Source organism: Cynara cardunculus, unplaced genomic scaffold (genome assembly GCF_001531365.2).
Source record: "Cynara cardunculus var. scolymus isolate 2C unplaced genomic scaffold, CcrdV1 Un_Scaffold_5228, whole genome shotgun sequence".
Classification (NCBI taxonomy): Eukaryota; Viridiplantae; Streptophyta; class Magnoliopsida; order Asterales; family Asteraceae; genus Cynara; species Cynara cardunculus.
This window is the reverse complement of record NW_020202298.1, coordinates 19,918-37,078: the sequence shown is the minus strand read 5'-3', so window position 1 is coordinate 37,078 and position 17,161 is coordinate 19,918. Positions and strand designations below refer to the sequence as shown.

At 35.3% G+C, this 17,161-nt stretch overlaps 2 protein-coding genes and 1 non-coding gene across 3 annotated transcripts in view; 2 read left to right on the top strand and 1 right to left on the bottom strand.

Moving 5' to 3' along the window:
• The first annotated feature begins 7,705 nt into the window (after positions 1-7,705).
• LOC112504328 lies at positions 7,706-7,812 on the top strand. Its single transcript, XR_003068163.1, has one exon. It is a non-coding gene; the product is annotated as a small nucleolar RNA R71 (small nucleolar RNA).
• A 3,325-nt stretch (positions 7,813-11,137) lies between these two features.
• Positions 11,138-17,161, bottom strand: part of LOC112504326 (probable LRR receptor-like serine/threonine-protein kinase At5g63710) — a 16,635-nt gene continuing 10,611 nt past the window's right edge. Inside the window, exons 9-11 of the mRNA XM_025108257.1 lie at positions 13,590-13,931; positions 12,548-12,942; positions 11,138-11,608 (exon numbers count right to left, since the gene is read on the bottom strand). Of these exons, the coding sequence (XP_024964025.1) occupies positions 11,297-11,608; positions 12,548-12,942; positions 13,590-13,931 (1,049 nt within the window). The 3' untranslated portion in view covers positions 11,138-11,296. The remainder of the gene's footprint in view (positions 11,609-12,547; positions 12,943-13,589; positions 13,932-17,161) is intronic.
• Positions 16,208-16,828, top strand: LOC112504327. Its single transcript, XM_025108258.1, has 2 exons — positions 16,208-16,313; positions 16,456-16,828. The coding sequence occupies exons 1-2, from the start codon at positions 16,290-16,292 to the stop codon at positions 16,735-16,737; spliced, it is 306 nt and encodes a 101-aa protein (XP_024964026.1). The 5' UTR covers positions 16,208-16,289; the 3' UTR covers positions 16,738-16,828.

Here is a 17,161-nt window from a genome sequence, read left to right as displayed (position 1 = left end):
GGAGAGTGTTCTCGAGTACTTCAAACCTAGACTCAAATGCCTTCTCTATGCTTTCACACTCTTCTTTATAATGTTTCTTTAAAACATTGAGAAACACTTCCTCCTTATAACCTTCAACTCTCTTTTCCAGAGAAATAATTGTCGCTTTGAAGTTCTCAGATACAACTGCCATTAAAAAATTGATTGATCAAATAAGGATCTATGCAGTGAAATCAGATAAAAGAAATATTAACAGTTAAGCTCAAAAAAACCAGAAAAACACAAACACTGAAAAACTCACGCAAAAACAAATATACAATGATCCAAAAGAAAATCTAAACACAATCAAACTAAGAAACCAAAAAACACCACTAATAGAAGCCCAAAAAGAATAATACCCAAGTCCAAAAACAAACTGAATCAATATCAACAAATACATATATGAATCTTTTAAAAAAATATTCTATCTGCTCTCGAAATTGCTATCAAAACCCTCATATCAATCACTTCTGCTCTACAAATGAAGTCCAAACACAACACCCTTTGAACTGTTGAAGTATCAACAGTCTGTAATCTGAGCTGCTGTTTCAGACCGTTTACACAACTGCTACTGCTACTTTCTTCTCCGCTGTTGACTGCAGTTTCCACACCAACAGAACCACCAACAGAAACCAAATGATGTGTCTTTTTGTTGCTGTTTCAAATCTTCCTTGCTGTACTTAAACTTCTTCCGTGCCAGTCCTCAAACAACAGCTACTGTTTCTGCTGTCAACCGTGTACCTAGCACTATGTAACTGAAGCAAGTGTGCAATCACTGTTTTTTACTACTACACCAAACAGCAAACAACAAACAAGAATCACAATGGTTTAATGAACTGTCTTTACACAACAAACTTGTGATAGTAACTTCAATTCTGATGATACACAAGATTAACAGATGCAAATGATGATAGATGCAACTGCTTTCTACTGTTGTTTATGCTACGAAACCAAAACCAAGACCAAAAACAGTGTAAAATCCTGCTGTTTAGCTGCTGTTAAATCCTTTTAAAAACAAYAAGGCTGCTGTTTTGAACCTGTTGAACAGAAATCTGATTTACCTCAGCTTCACTTCTGTTTTAATCCTGGCTTGCACACTGCACACTTAACTGTTACCAACACAGTACAACAAAGTTACTGTACCACAGACCTGTTTTAAAACCTGCTGTCTGTTTCAAGACTTTCAAGACCTGCTGTCTGTTTCAAATCAACCTTGCAACCTGTTTTAAAAGCTGCTGTTAAAACAGTTTAAAAATCTGTTGTTGCAATGTTGTTGCTGTTTTGCTGCACAATGTTGTCTTCTTTCCAAGATTTGTGTGATAAACAGGATGAAACCTATCACCTGCACACTCTGCTTCAAATCTTAACCTCAAACTAAAAACAGAAACCAAAAACTGTGTAAGACCCTGCTGTGACCAAACTAGAAACAAAGAATCTGTTAAGAACCTATTGTTTCTTTCTTCTCTACACCAACACAAACCAGCAATCAAAACAGAATACTTAAACTTGATTATGTTGCACTCTAAACAGCTAAACAAGAACTTTAAGCAACTAACCTTGTATGCACACAGTCAACTAACCAACACAGAACAGAAATCAGAACCTGTGTATGCACACAGAACCTGTTAATGCTTGAGTCTACACCGGACAATGCGAGTCTTAACCTTACTGTTAATGCTTGAGTCACTTGTTGCTTAACACCGGACAAAACAGCTCACTTACTGCTGTCAAGACCTGCAAACTGCTGTTTCTTTCTTATGTATGAACAACTGCTGTTGTCTGCAACCTATTTTAAAATCTATTTGCAACCTGTTTTAAAACCTGCTGCTGTCCAAACACAAGAGACAACAATAACAACAATCTGTTGTTAACAATAACAACAAACTGATGTTAACAACAAGTCTGCTGCTGTTCTTGTTCTGTCTAGATTGTTGTTTAGCTGTGTAACACAGTGTTTCACAAACGGCTGCACAAGGAAACTATACTTGCTGCACAGTGTAACACAGATAACAGTGTCAAGTCAAAACAACAAATCAATAACGAACAATCACACAAACACAGAAAATCTTTGCTAGGCAAATGTAGTAACAACACTTAAACCACAATCAAGACCTGCTGTGAAGCTGCTGTGGAGCTGCTGTTTAATCACTTAAATCACTTAAAGTTGCTGTTTAATCACAGAAAAGTAGCAACAATCTTAGTCCAAATACACAGCTTAAACAGAATATAGCATCAACTTAAACCTATGAGCTATTGTTCAAATCTGCAWAATCTTTCTGTTTCAAATYTGTACCCAATCRGTTCACTGTGATATGATCTCAAGACCAATTTGTTAAATTCAAATACAAAACACAATGATATCAACTCTTCATCCTCATTTGATGTTACCAGCAACTTACAGCAAAACAATACAGAATCAACACTCTCAATCGATTAAAAATTCAATAGTGTAAACCTGACAGCTTGAATTCAAATACAAAACACTATGAATGTTAATCTGGATAGCTTGAATGATAAACCTGTCAAGAGTGTAAACCTGACAGCACTCTCAATCGATTAAAAATGCTCAAATAAACCTCACCAATCTCAATCGATTCTTGACAAGTTATTGAACAAATAACCAAATTGAATCAAGAAACAACGAACAATCAAGAATCTGGGTAAGAGGAATTGAGCGAATTAGAAATCCGGACAGCTCTATGCACAGAAATTCCAAGTACTAAACCGGTCAATAGAAAAACTAATCCTATTAAAAGGTGAACGGTTTACCCTAAACCTGAGATGGACTTACCGAATCAGAGCACTAATCCGGTCAAGAGGTGATCAGTTTAGATGAACACCGGTCAAGGCTTGTGTGTATCCGCTCAACTAATCCGGAGATGCTTTGTGCGGTTTACCCTTAGACGAAATCGATGGTGAATAATCCGGTCAAGAAGCTTACACCACCTTAGATTTAAGAACAAGAAGCTATTCTGTTTACTTGAATGATTTAAGAACAAGAGCTCTAAACCGGATGAAGAATTGGGCCTTTGGGCTTTAAAAAAAATGGGCGGTTTAACTAAAACAATCAATCTAAAATATTAAAAACAGATCAAAAGCAATCAAAAACACAAAAACTAAAAAAAATTTAAAAAAAATGGATCAAAAAACACTGTATTAAAAAAATTCAAGAACACGAAAAAAAAAATTTAAAACCCTAAAAACCGATTAAATCTTGATTTAAATTGATCAAATCACAAAATTTTGTGAATGACAAAGATTCACAAATCAATTTCGAGCATTATGATCATTTTTATAACATGAAAACACAAGATTTGATGAAAAAATCGGATCAAAAACTAAAAAAAAATCAAGAACACGAAGAACACACAAAAAATTCAGAAAAAAAATTCACTTATCTGATTTCTTTTAACCTCTGATTTCTTGCATCCCGCTTTGATACCAATTGTGAGTCCAAAATCACTGATCAATCTTCATAATAGTTCATAACAATGGCATATCTGATGTAAATCTTGTAAGAACACAATATTAACTTTAAGAACAACGAGAGAGAATGTCAAACTATACAATTCAGTCAAACTCTCTATTATGTATGTATATTACAAATGAGCTCCTCACTTTTCAAATTACAAAGACCACTACCTATTTATATGGTCAAACTAACAAAGCAAAGTCAAAGTCAAACTTCTATAAGAAAAGTCAAACACGCTGACTTTTACAATTATAGACTATTTATAAACTTTCAAGACGAATACAATTAATACTGATTTCTCAGTCCTAACACATTGGCTGCTGTCCTTTGCCCGCTAAAATGGCCACCATAAGGTGCCTTGTGACAATCTTCCAAGATTTTTGTTATCTATGTTTCCGGTATGCATCTTCTCAAGACTTGATCTGCACCAATTTTAAATAAAAGAGGGTCATCCCACAGGTAAAATTTTACATCATGCAAGAATTTCTTGAGCTTAAGCCAAGTGTACTCAAAAGGTTTAATGCCACAAGCCAAATAATTGGCTATATCAGCAAACCATGGTGATTCCAATGGCTTTAGCATCAAGATTTTTTCATCCGGAAAAGTCTCTATGATGTCTTTCAAGTCAGTTGGTTGCTTCTCTAATCTGGACAAGTGATATGCTACTTGATTTTCCACTCCCCTTCTATCTTTTATTTCAAGATCGAACTCTTACAACAACAGAATCCATCTTATCAGTCTAGGTTTTGCATCTTTTTTTGAAATCAAATATTTGATGGCAGCATGATCAGTATGTACAATGATTTTTGTTCCCATCAGATATGATCTAAATCTGTCAAAAACAAACACCACATCTAATAATTCTTTTTCTGTTGTTGTATAGTTCACTTGAGCTTCGTTCAATGTTTTGCTTGCATAATAAATGGAATGGAATTTTTTTTCTTTTCTTTGTCCTAAAACGGCTCCCACAGCCCAATCACTTGCATCGCACATAATCTCAAAGGGTTTACTCCAATATGGAGTAGCAATCACGGGTGAAGTAACCAAAGCCTTTTTTTAAAATGTGAAATGCATTTCTACATTCATCACTAAAATCAAACTTTTGGTCATGTTGAAGTAATGAACACAAAGGTTTTGAAATTTTTGAAAAATCTTCTGTAAAAACCAGCGTGCCCAAGAAAACTTCGTATACCTTTTACAGTGGTTGGTTCAGGAAATTTTTCAATCACTTCAAGTTTTGCCTTATCAACCTCAACTCCTCTTTTTGAAATTAAATGACCAAGAACAATACCTTCTGTCACCATAAAGTGACATGTTTCCCAATTTAAAACCAAATCAGTTGTTTCACACCTTTCAAGACTTTTTTCAATATTTTTCAAACAGTGATCATATGATGTACCATATACAGAAAAATCATCCATAAAAATTTCCATGGAAGTTTCAAGCATGCCTGAAAATATAGACATCATACATATTTGAAAAGTGGCAGGAGCATTACATAGACCAAATGACATTCTTCTAAAAGAAAAGGTACCATAGGGACATGTAAAAGTGGTCTTTTCTTGGTCTTCCGGGGCTATTGCAATTTGATTGTAACCTGAGTATCCGTCTAGAAAACAATAGTACTCCTTTCCAGCTAGTCTGTCTAACATCTTATCTATGAAAGGCAAAGAAAAACGGTCCTTTTGAGTTGCCTTATTCAGTCTCTGGTAGTCCATACAAATTCTCCAACCAGACACGACTCTTGTAGGAATGAGCTCATCTTTCTCATTTGAGATGACAGTGACACCTCCCTTTTTAGGGACACACTATACATGGCTTACCCATGAGCTACTTGCAATTGGATAAATTATGCCAGCATCCAACCATTTTAAAATTTCTTTCTTCACAACCTCTTTCATGATTGGGTTTAATCTTCTTTGAGGTTCAATGGAAGTGAAACTCTTATCTTCTAAAATGATTTTATATTGACATATTGAAGGACTAATACCTTTTAGGTCAGAGATGGTCCATCCAATAGCCTTGGTGTGTAGTTTCAATAAGTCTACCAACTGCTCTTCCTGATGTGTTTCTAGGGTGGATGAGATAATGACAGGTAATCTCCCTTCTTTTCCTAGGAATGCATACTTCAAGTGTGAGGGAAGTAACTTCAACTCTAAGTCTGGTGGTGACTCAATAGATGTGGCATGAGTCTTTCCATTCTCACTTTCTAATACCTCAAAAGCAAGGGTATCTTACAACAGGGTTATCTCACTTTCCTCTCCATATTCTATCTCCTCAACAACTTCAGTCTTGCTTAAGTCTAACATAGATTTAACTCCTTTGTGGCACAAGGACTCAATGACACTCAAGTTAGAACACTCATCTTTTTCATCCGGGTATTTCATGGATTTGAAAACATTAAAAGTGACATCCTGATCATTCACTCTCATAGTCAATTCTCCTTTCTGAATATCAATCAAAGTTCTACCGGTTGCTAGGAATGGTCTTCCTAAGATGATTAGTGTTTCTTTATCATCTTCAAAATAAAAAATGATGAAGTCAGCGGGAAAAATGAATTTATCCACTTGGACTAATACATCCTTAATTTTTCCTTTTGGGTGAGCTATGGATTTATCTTCTAACTGAAGGGTAACTGTGGTTGGTCTAGCCTCACCTATGCCTAGGGTATTGAATACTGACAAGGGCATGAGCTTAACATTGGCACCTAAATCACACAAAGCCTTTCCAATTTCCTTCCCACCTATTGAACAGGGAATTGTGAAACTCCCAGGATCTTTGAGTTTAGGGGGAATTTTATTGGAAATGAGGGCATTACAACCTTCTGTTAGGGCAACAGTCTCAAATTCGTTTAGCTTCTTTTTCTTGCTCAAAATGTCCTTGAGGAATTTTGCATAACTTGGAATTTGTTCAATAGCTTCAACCAACGGGATGTTGATATGTAGCTGTTTGAACACATCAAGGAACTTCTTGAACTGTAACTCCTCTTTCTGATTCCTCAACCTTTATGGAAAAGGTATATAAGGAGGAATAGGAGCTATGACTGGTTTCTTAGAGGACTGACTAGGGGTGCCTGGATGATGATAGGTTCACTATGAGGGACTAGTGACTCAACATTCTTGTCACTTTCAGAAGAAGATGTTCCAATATCATCCTGAAATGATACCTTCTTTTTGCCTTCATTTGGAAATAACAAGGGAAATTCTGCTTTTTTAGGAAGTGGTCATATTTTTATTGATTTTCCCTTTATCTTTTAAGGTGGGTGTGACAATATCTAAACTAGATGTTGTGACATCCATTTCAATTGGGTCCTGGGGTTCAACAGACTTTTTTATAGGTTCACTCTCTACGAGGTTCTTTCCACTCCTTAAAGTCACTACCTTCACATGTTCTTTCATGATGGACTTTGGGATCTCTGTATCACTAGGAAGAGTACCTGCAGGTCTATTTCTTACCTCTAGTGCAAGTTGACTAATCTGTGTTTCTAGAGATCTTATGGCAGTGTTCTGATGGTTCATGGTTGTGTTGGTTTGGTTTATGAATCCTTTCAGAGTTGCTTCCAAAGAAGTAGAAGATTTGGCTTATTGGTTAGACTTGTTTTGGAAAGAATGATTCGCTTGTTGATGACAAGTATTTTGGTGATGGTTTGGAGCTTGACCCTGATGTTGGTGTTGAGGTTGATGTGGTTGGAATTGTGAAGTCCCTTGGGGTTTGTTCATTGGTGGGTTTAGAGCAGGACTGTGCCATGAAAAATTTGGGTGTTGTCTTCACCCAAGATTGTATGTTTGAGAAAATGGTCCTGATATATTTTGATTCCCAACATAATTGACTAATTCGGAGTTAGATGGACAATGTTCAAAGGGATGTCTTCCACCACAATACACATATTGTACCGACTCAACAGTTGGAGCATGTGCGGTGGCTATAGATTGTGCTTCTTGACCATTTGTTAAATTTTTATACAAATTAGTCATTGCAGTCATCTGTGCCGTCAATGCTGTAAAAGCATCTATGTCATGAACTCCCGCTGTTTTGCGTGGTACTAGTGCACGTGGGTCGGCCCAATGTCCATTATTATTAGAAATCTTTTCAAGTATATCATATCCATCATTATAGGTACTAGCTGTGAAAGCTCCTCCTGATGTAGCATCGAGCATTTGTTTTGCAGTGAGATTTAACCCATTGTAAAATGTCTCTAGCTGTATACAGTATGGAATGTCATGGTGAGGGCATTTTCTTAATAGCTCTTTGTACCTTTCCCAAGCATCGGGAACTGCCTCATCGTCCATTTGTCTAAAAAGACAAATTTCGTTTCTGGACTTAGTATTTTGAGTGGGAGGAAAATATTTTTTTAAAAACTTTTCTGCCATGCTATTCCAAGAATCCACAGATCCTGGTTGTGAGGAATTGAACCAAGACTTTGCTCTTTCCTTTAAAGAAAAAGGAAACAATGTGAGTCTTAGAGCATCGTTAGATACTCCCTGGATAAGGAAAGTGTCAGTTATTTCCATGAATGATTTTAAGTGTGAGTGCAGATCTTCAGATGGCAAACCACTGAACTGACCGTTGGTTTGCAACATATTAAACATCATTGGTTTTAACTCAAAATGGAGGGCTTCCATTTCTGATCTAATTATTCCTGAATTTAATTGATCAAAAATAGGAATGCCATAGTCCATAATTCCTCCATCCGTTTGCCAGTTTGATTATTTTTTCAGTGTCATTCAGTGGCGGGGGAGTTGGTGGAAGTGGATTATCAGGCATATTGGAAGAGGTTAGAGTAGATAATAATACTCTTTGCATTCTTCGTCTTTGTCTGAAAGTTCACTCGATATCCGGATCCAATTCAAAAATCTCCCCGTGTGGTAGCCTTGGCATACACCACCCAAAATCAAGTAAAAAGATGGTAGAAAAATCAAATCTTTAGATTTACTAATAATAAACGTTTGCCTAAATTCCCCGGCAGGGGCGCCAAAAACTTGTTACGAGAATTATATAAAATAAAGCTCTCATACTTTTAGCAAATGTAGACTAGTGCAAGTATACACTCATCAACCCACTATCGTCTTTTACAAGTAATAAAGTGGTAAAACTACCGAATATCGTCCACGAAGAAAAAGGAATAAAAGTTCGTTTTAATAGTATAAATAAATATATGATTTTAGATGGTGAATTCGAGGAAATACTTGTGGTGAGTTGATTAAACACTACTATTGTGAACAAGTAATAACATAAAGCTTAGTGTGAAGGGATTCGCTAAGATATTAAACCGATTTAAAAGTAGACAACATGCTACAGCATGGTTCTATAGCATGCTTTATAATGACTTATTTTTACAACTAATAGCTTCTTTAAGGTACTCTCTAGAGATGTAGAATGGCACACAGTCATAGATCCAACCCTCATATCTCTATGCAAGGCTGGAGTTCCGATATTGGCTCAAACTATTCCTTTTATAAGCTAAATGGAGCGAAAACGAGTCTCCTCGATTCTAAATAACTCTCTCGAGCCTATTTCCATATCATTCAAGTTGACATGTGCTTGTTGGTTTATGGATGATGTTTTTACAATAAAAACTTGAATGACGTAGTTGTAAAGATTTATAATTTATATTTCTACAAACGGGACCTGTCTTTATCTTAACTTCACCCAACACCGAAGTTATATTTTTAGCCTATCATTCTTGAAAAATTAATTACGTGAACAATAATGCATAAGAAAAAAAAATAAAGTAAAAGAAATAAATGCTAGACATAATTATAAAAACAACTAACGATACTAGAAAATTTAATTGCAAGAATAATAATAAAGCATAATAAGTAGAACACGAGAGAAGAAGAGAAAGTGGAAGAAATAATTGTAAAGATGGATTTGTAAAAGAGACTTAAATTATTTTAACTACTAATATTAATTACATAAATTATAAAGCATAATAGGGAGAACTTAAGAGAAGAAAAGATGACAAGAGAAATAAACGTAAAACGGAATTATAAAGAAGAAGAATACTTGCAACTACTAATTTATACCAAAAGAACCAAACTACATCAAATGTTTTACTAGGATTGTTGCATACAAATTGCTTATTTCTAAAGCCAAGTCTCCCCCCTTTATTAAGGGAGGGTAAAATCCAAAGGGTAAAGATTTTTACCCACCTTTTTATACAAAACAATAGGCAAAGCCAAAACCACTTAGAAGATGCCAAAAATTAGATCTTGAATTAGTCCTATGAGATCTTGAAAGCTACAGGAGATGGGCTGCCAAAAAGGGAAGAAGTGACCTCAAAAAATTCTCGTACTATTCTCAAGAATGCCCCTGGATCTTTCTGCAGCACATGTTGTAGCATGCTTCAGCCAAGTACTTTCCCCAAAAATTAACATACATCCAAGAAGTAAACATGTTTATCACATCACTTTAGCTCCAATATAAAAAGATAGAAAAACAAAACAAAAAGACTCAATTTGTGGAATTTGGGAAAATAAAATGGGTAAATAAAGTGAAGGAAAAGTGTAAAAGTATCAAATAAATTTATACTTATCAGTGTTCCAGAGATTGGTTGTTCATAGACCAGAGCGACTCTTCATCAGTGGGTGATCATCATGTTTGGTATCTCTGGTTCTTCATTGGTTATCTCTGGTTTATCTTTATAGGATCTCTAGTCTTCAACACTTAACCATTTTCCAATACTTACAGATAAGAATTTAGGGTCTAACAACATGCGTTAAAGTTGGACAACAACATTTAGTGCAATGATGATTATAAAAGGTCATCCTTTGAAAGAAATTATGAGTAATAGTTTTTAGGCAAAATCAGCGTCAACAATCTAAAGACCACATCAGTACTTCAGAACTGAAAAGATACTTTCTTCTCTTACTCTTTCAGCCCTTTGCAAATTTGTCACAAACCAAATTGTTTAGAATGAAGTCTTGATTCCCTACAAACACTTTTTGTATTAGTGATTATCATTCTAGGACCAACATATTTAATATAGAAGTGATTACGATTCTTTAAATTTATAATTGGACGATTTTGCCAAAATTGTTACTGGAAATATGAGATTATCCTCGGGTTGATTTCATGATACCCATAAAATTAAGGGTCAAAATATAACTTAAGAAGCGAGCTCCTAAATGATTACATGGTTATATCCAATGATTATCTATTGTTTCTCTAATAAACTCGAGTTCCTCCAACACATACAAAAGTTTAAATGGTTTAGGTTTAGTTTTAATCAACATTTAATCCATATATAAGGTAAAATGAATTATTTTAATTATTCAGTTACAATTTTTCCAACATACAAAACAAATAACAATTTATATTAATTCATATTGATGACTTAATTCATACAAACATCTTAAACATAGAATACTTAATAGGAATGGAAAAACAACCCCTAAACCAAAATTGAATATTATTTGATAGCTTCAAGTGTCTTCTTTCAAATCTATCGGTTGTTCTCCATTTGGTTTACATGCATATTGTGACTTCTTCATGTGAAGATCACAATAATTACTTGAAGTTTAAGGGTTCACCTCGGAAAATCATGTCAAACAACGACACAACCATTCGTTAAGGAAATCGTGATCAATTGTTTTTCATCAAAATAAGTATATAAGCAAAAAGAATACACAAACGCTACCAAACAAACAACACATCTAATAAGTATATATATAATAAGCATCAAAATCTCACATAGGCTTACAATACACACACCCAATCCCAAATACACTAAAACTTTATTACATGTTCACGTAATCCTTTTTTAGTATAAACGGTTTTATCTCCAAGTTCTTAGTCGGATAACTTTTATCTGGCTTGTGACAATTGTATTGCTTCTTGATCCTGTGTTGAGTCTTCACCCCAAGCAAATTGGTGTGACAAACGAGAGAACTCTTCATTTCTAACTTCTTCGATCTGTTCCCACTCTGCCCATCGCTCCGCCAAACCCTGGCCTCGTAGCATATGAATGATCTCTCCCATTTTGGGACGATCTTCGGGTGAACCTTGGGTGCATAACAATGCAACTTGAAGCATCGTTTCGACTTCTTTTGCATCATAAACCGTGAGGTTTGGATCCACGATATCGGTGAGCCGCATTCCCCTAAGCAATTTCTTGATCTGAAGTAGAAAGAAGATGAATCAACAAAGGGGTATTTTGGTAAATTTACATGTCCTTCTCTAACTCACTTGTTTCCATAAGAACAATAAACTTTGGCTGGACACGAGTATTAAATGTCTAAAACACCCTTCATAATAACAAAATTATTAAATGCCTAATACACCCTTTGCAATAACAAAATAACCGACAAGGGCAAATTTGTCATTTTGGTTTGAAACTTTAGCAAGAAAGGACCATTGCAATTTTATTGGAGCAATAACTTCCCAGAACATTTAAGACACTTGGTTTCGAAGTAGAAGAGCCTTTTTCAAGTAGTGCTTGAATGGAAATCGTTATAAATAGAAAGTCATACTTACATAATCAAGAACACTATCTTCCCATAACATGAAAATGTCTAAAATACCCTCCGGCGTTAACAAAATTAGCGTATTTTATTAAGTAAAATCAATAGTTTAAATAAGTTGCAATGACAAATGGTTATTTTCTAATTATTATGGGGCATTCAAATATATAAATTACGGCAAAAATGCATCAAAATACTATAAAATTGGTTTAGTTCCTATTTAGTTGATGCATTTTTCCCCAATTGATGTAGCAGAGTCCCAAAATGTTCTATTTTGTATCCATTTTTGGTCGGTAACCTGTTGATTTTGTAATATTTGAGAACGTGGATACTTAAGTTACGAAATAGTTACGGTGAGGAAATGATAAACTTGATATCCACATCCTCAAATGTAACAAGATCACCATAATAGCGGTCAAAATGGTACACAATAAGAGATTCTAAAACTTTGTTACATCGACCGAGTAAAAAAGGTTTTTGTTACACTAAATACTAAGGCAAACCTCATTACATTTTGCGTTATAAATTACTGTAATTTTTACCGGGAAAATGGAGTAATACTTTTTAGAACATGCCGATAGAAAGTTGTACTTACATGATCAAGAAGAAGAACATCTTCCTCGTCTTCTAGCCGAGACAGATCGATTGCACGCTGTCCAGTTACAAGTTCCAACAACGTTATACCGTATCCAAAAACATCTGTTTTTTCTGACGATTTTCCGGTAGACAAGTATTCGGGAGCAATGTGTCCCATGGTTCCACGTACTTGAGTCGTAATATGAGTCACGCTGGGATCCACAAGTTTTGCTAACCCAAAATCACCAAGAACCGGTTCAAAATCATCATCTAAAAGGATATTTGCTGCTTTCAGATCCCGATGAAGAATCTTGGGCGTGCAATGCTCGTGCAAGTATTCCAGGCCACGAGCGGCACCAAAAGCTATACGTTTTCTTGTTGTCCAATCCAAACCTTTCTCTCCCATTTTCAAATCTATCACCAACAAAAAGAAATCCGACATCACAAGTGTTAGAGCATCTCCAACAGTTTATGATAATTTCTCGGAAGAAATATCAAAATCTTTAAAAATAAAATTACAATCAACTCCACCAGAGATTCCAACATTAACTGTATTTATTAAAATATTCATTACATTTAACATCTAACAAATAACAAACTCTTTTTATAAAGTAAGAATAATGAAAATTTCCCGTGCTCAAACCCTATGTCCTCTTACTACTCCATTGATGACGTAAAAGAAGTATCATTATCTTTATTTAATATAAATTCATTTTTGATTTTCTCTTCAAGAAAATGATGATGCTTGATACAAAAAGACATCTCATGTTAGGAGATTTCTTTTCTCTCAAAATATGGGCAACCTTTTCACCTCTCTACTCTTTTTGAGGACATTTTGGGATTCCATTGGAGTAACAAAAACCATAAAATCTCGATTCTGTTGGAGATGATATTCCAAGTAGTTTGAATGCGGTTTTGGCCGTAGCCATGGCCCGAGATAGTCGTTTTAAAAATACTTTGAACTGTGAACTCTTCATATCATCCCGAAACAAGAATCAAATGGTTTGTTGTATTTAATGGTTTTCGTGATTTGGACTTAAAAGTAAGAAGGAATGTCGTACCTCGTAAGTGATATGCGACGCTGAGATTTTGCATAAACGGATACACGAGCACTCTTTCGTATGATGTCGTAGAAAACCCGATCAACCTAAGAAGATTCCGATGAACCGCAACACTTATCAACTGAACTTCCCGTAAGAATGCTGCCTCTCCACCGGGACTCTGATAATCAGTGAGTCTTTTGATCGCAACTTTCGTGTTGTCGGCAATAACGCCTTTATAAACTTTCCCGAACCCTCCTCTTCCAATGATATTGCTTTCATTAAAGTTGTCAGTTGCGAGTTGCACTTCACGCCATGAAAATCTTCTAAGTTGGCCAAACGAAACTTTACTGTCGTCTTCACCTACAATGAAACGATTACTAGTTTTTCCAACCAGTCCAAATTGAACCACGAAAGCATTATAGAAACCAATTGATTTTAGTTCGGTTTCGTTCCATTAGTGATTTTCTGACACCTTAATTTAAACGCCATCGTTTATTGCGCAAATGCATTAAAATGTAACAAATTTTGGTTTAGTTCATATTCAGTGCACTACTAGAAAACTGGGTATTTCTGGCTGAAAAAATTCGCCGGAAATTTACGAGCGGTTTTTCGGCGGATTACGTCGGACAACAAAAAAGTCAACTTTTGCTGATTTCCGCCGGAAATCCGCCAGTAAAATTATTATGATAATATTTCAGGTGGATTTCAGACAAATTATATAATTAATTATTTTACAATAGTTTTAACTCTACTTACACTAACTTACCGGCGGATTTTTAATTAATTTTTTAAAATTAACGTCCTCCGGAAATCTGCCGGAAATCCGCCAGAAATATTAGAGTTTTAGTGGACCTATTGGGCTTTAATGGATCGTACTGGGCTTTAAAGGTTTTATTGGGCTTTAATGGATCGTGTTGGGCTTTAACGAATGTTAGTTGGGCTTTAGCGTTTCTATTGGGCTTTAATGGATCGTATTCGGCTTTAACTGATCGTATTGAGCTTTAATGGATCGTATCGGGCTTTAATGGATCGTATCGGGCTTTAATGGATCGTATCGGGCTTTAATGGATCGTATCGGGCTTTAATGGATGTTAGTTGGGCTTTAATAGTTTTATTGGGCTATAATGGATCGTATGGGCATTAATGGATCGTATTGGGCTTTAAAGAATCGTATTGGGCATTAATGGACCGTATTGGGCTTTAATCGGTCATATTGGACTTTAATGCATTGTATTAGGCTTTAGTGGATGTTAGTTATGGTTTAATGGATCGTATTGCGCTTTAATGGATTGTATTGGGCTTTAATGGATCGTAATGAACTTTAATGGATCCTATTGAGTTTTAATGTATATTAGTTGGGCTTTAACAGTTCTAGTGGTCTTTAATGGATTGTATCAGTCTTTAATGGATCGTATTGGGCTTTAAAGGTTATACTGGGCTTTAATGGATCATATTGGACTTTAATGAATCGTGTTGGGCTTTAACGGATGTTCATTGGGCTTTAACGTTTCTATTGGGCTTTAACGAATTCATATTGGGCTTTAATGGATCGTATTAGGCTTTAAAAGATCATATTGAACTTTAATGGATCATGTTGGGCTTTAATTGATGATATTGGGCTTTAATGGATCGTCATGGGCTTTAATTGATCGTATTGGGCTTTAATTGATCGTATTGGGCTTTAATTGATCGTATTGGGCTCTAATTGATCGTATTGGGTTCTAATTGATCGTATTGGGTTTTAATGGATCGTATTGAGCTTTAATTGATTGTATTGGACTTTAACGGTTCAATAATAATAGTAATAATTTAAAAAATATATAATAATTTTAATAATAATTATAATTATAATAAATAATAATAATAATAATAATATTAGTGGTAATAATAATAATAATTTTAGTGGTAATAATAATAAATTTTTTAATAATAATAATAATAATTTTAGTGGTAATAATAATAATAATAATTTAAAAAAATAATAAGAATAGTAATAATAAATTAAAAAATGGGCGGCTTACCCGTGAATTTGTTCATCGAAAAACAATAATTTCAAGAAAACCGGTTACTTTTAAAAAATTTAAAGTTTTTAAACAATTTCAGGTGGAGACATCTGCCGGTAATCTCATAACAGATAAAAACCCTATCACCCTCATTTCGACAGCCGCCTGCGATTTGAAGAAACCCTATCTCCCAAAAACCAAGCGCGAGCTCAAGAAACCAACAACGACCCATTACCTGCCACCGACCACCTCCTTCCTGTCGCCGATCACCTCCTTCAACTCCGGTATGTATATAAATATATATGTATGTAGGGGCCTAATCAAATGACAACTGATTAGTTTGTGGTAACTGTGAGAACCAATCTCAGCCAATCATTTTAATAATTAATTTTATATCCTAAAATAACATAAAGGGTATTTTGGTAATGTTTATATACATAAAACCCTAGATATTACTTTCTCCTTCATCTATTTCTTCTCCGGCCACCACCATCACCCCCATCTAGGTTATTTCTATGTTTTCTTTGACAGTGAGGCACTCCTAATATTCTTCCTTCCTCAAATCATAAACTTACTATTGTCACTTCCTCATATCTAATCTCTCTTTTTCTCTTTACCATCTCTCCCCAAATTTATATTGCAGAAGGAAGCCAGATTCAAAAACTCAAATAACTAAGGATACTCCATTTTTCTAACAGCTTGCAGGCATTATTCCATGCCCACGTCATCGTCTACCAAGGTAAGACTGACATGTTTTTTCTTTTTCTTTTTGAAATATGTAATATCTATATACATTCYAGACCTTTGGTGAGACTTGAACGGCATCTACTTCTTCATCTTCTCCTTTATCATCACTAAACGTGTTCTCGCATATTCGAAAGCGTGTTCTGAGAAGCACGAACGTCGACAAAAAATCCGCAGAGACCAACGACTGTGACGATRAGCCCTCTCAACTCCCGCCRCCATCAACTCCCGCCGTCGCAAGTGGTGACGCCCTAAAAACAAGAAACCGGCAGTTACGACGATTATCATCCCTGTTTCTCCGGTGGTCTTTTGTTGTTGGATGCTTGCGATTACGACGAGTTTCTGGAGTTCCGGCGAGTCCCCATGTGGGTGATTTGGCCTGTTATGTTGACCAGACACCGGAATATGCAATTTCATGAACTGTATCACAGTGTTTCACAGTGTATCACAGTGTATCACAGTGTATCCGGTAGTTTTATTTTATGAACTGTATCACAATATGCAATTTCATTATTTTCCTTGTTTTATCACAGTGTATCACAATGAGTTTGTTTTTATTTTTATGGTTTGAGTTGGTATAATAGTTGGTATCACAGTATATCACAATGGGTATCACATCGTGTATCTTTGTGATTACTTGGTACATGCCGGAATAATGTTGGCCGGAGGCCGGAGTTTGGAGGTCGGAGAGAGGAGAGATTGGTTCTCACAGTTACCACAAACAACTCAGTTCTCCCTTGAATAGGCCCCTATGTATGTATATATGTATATATATTTTCTATATGAATATGTATGAATGTATATATGTATCATGTATATATATTTCTCTCTCTCTCTCTCTCT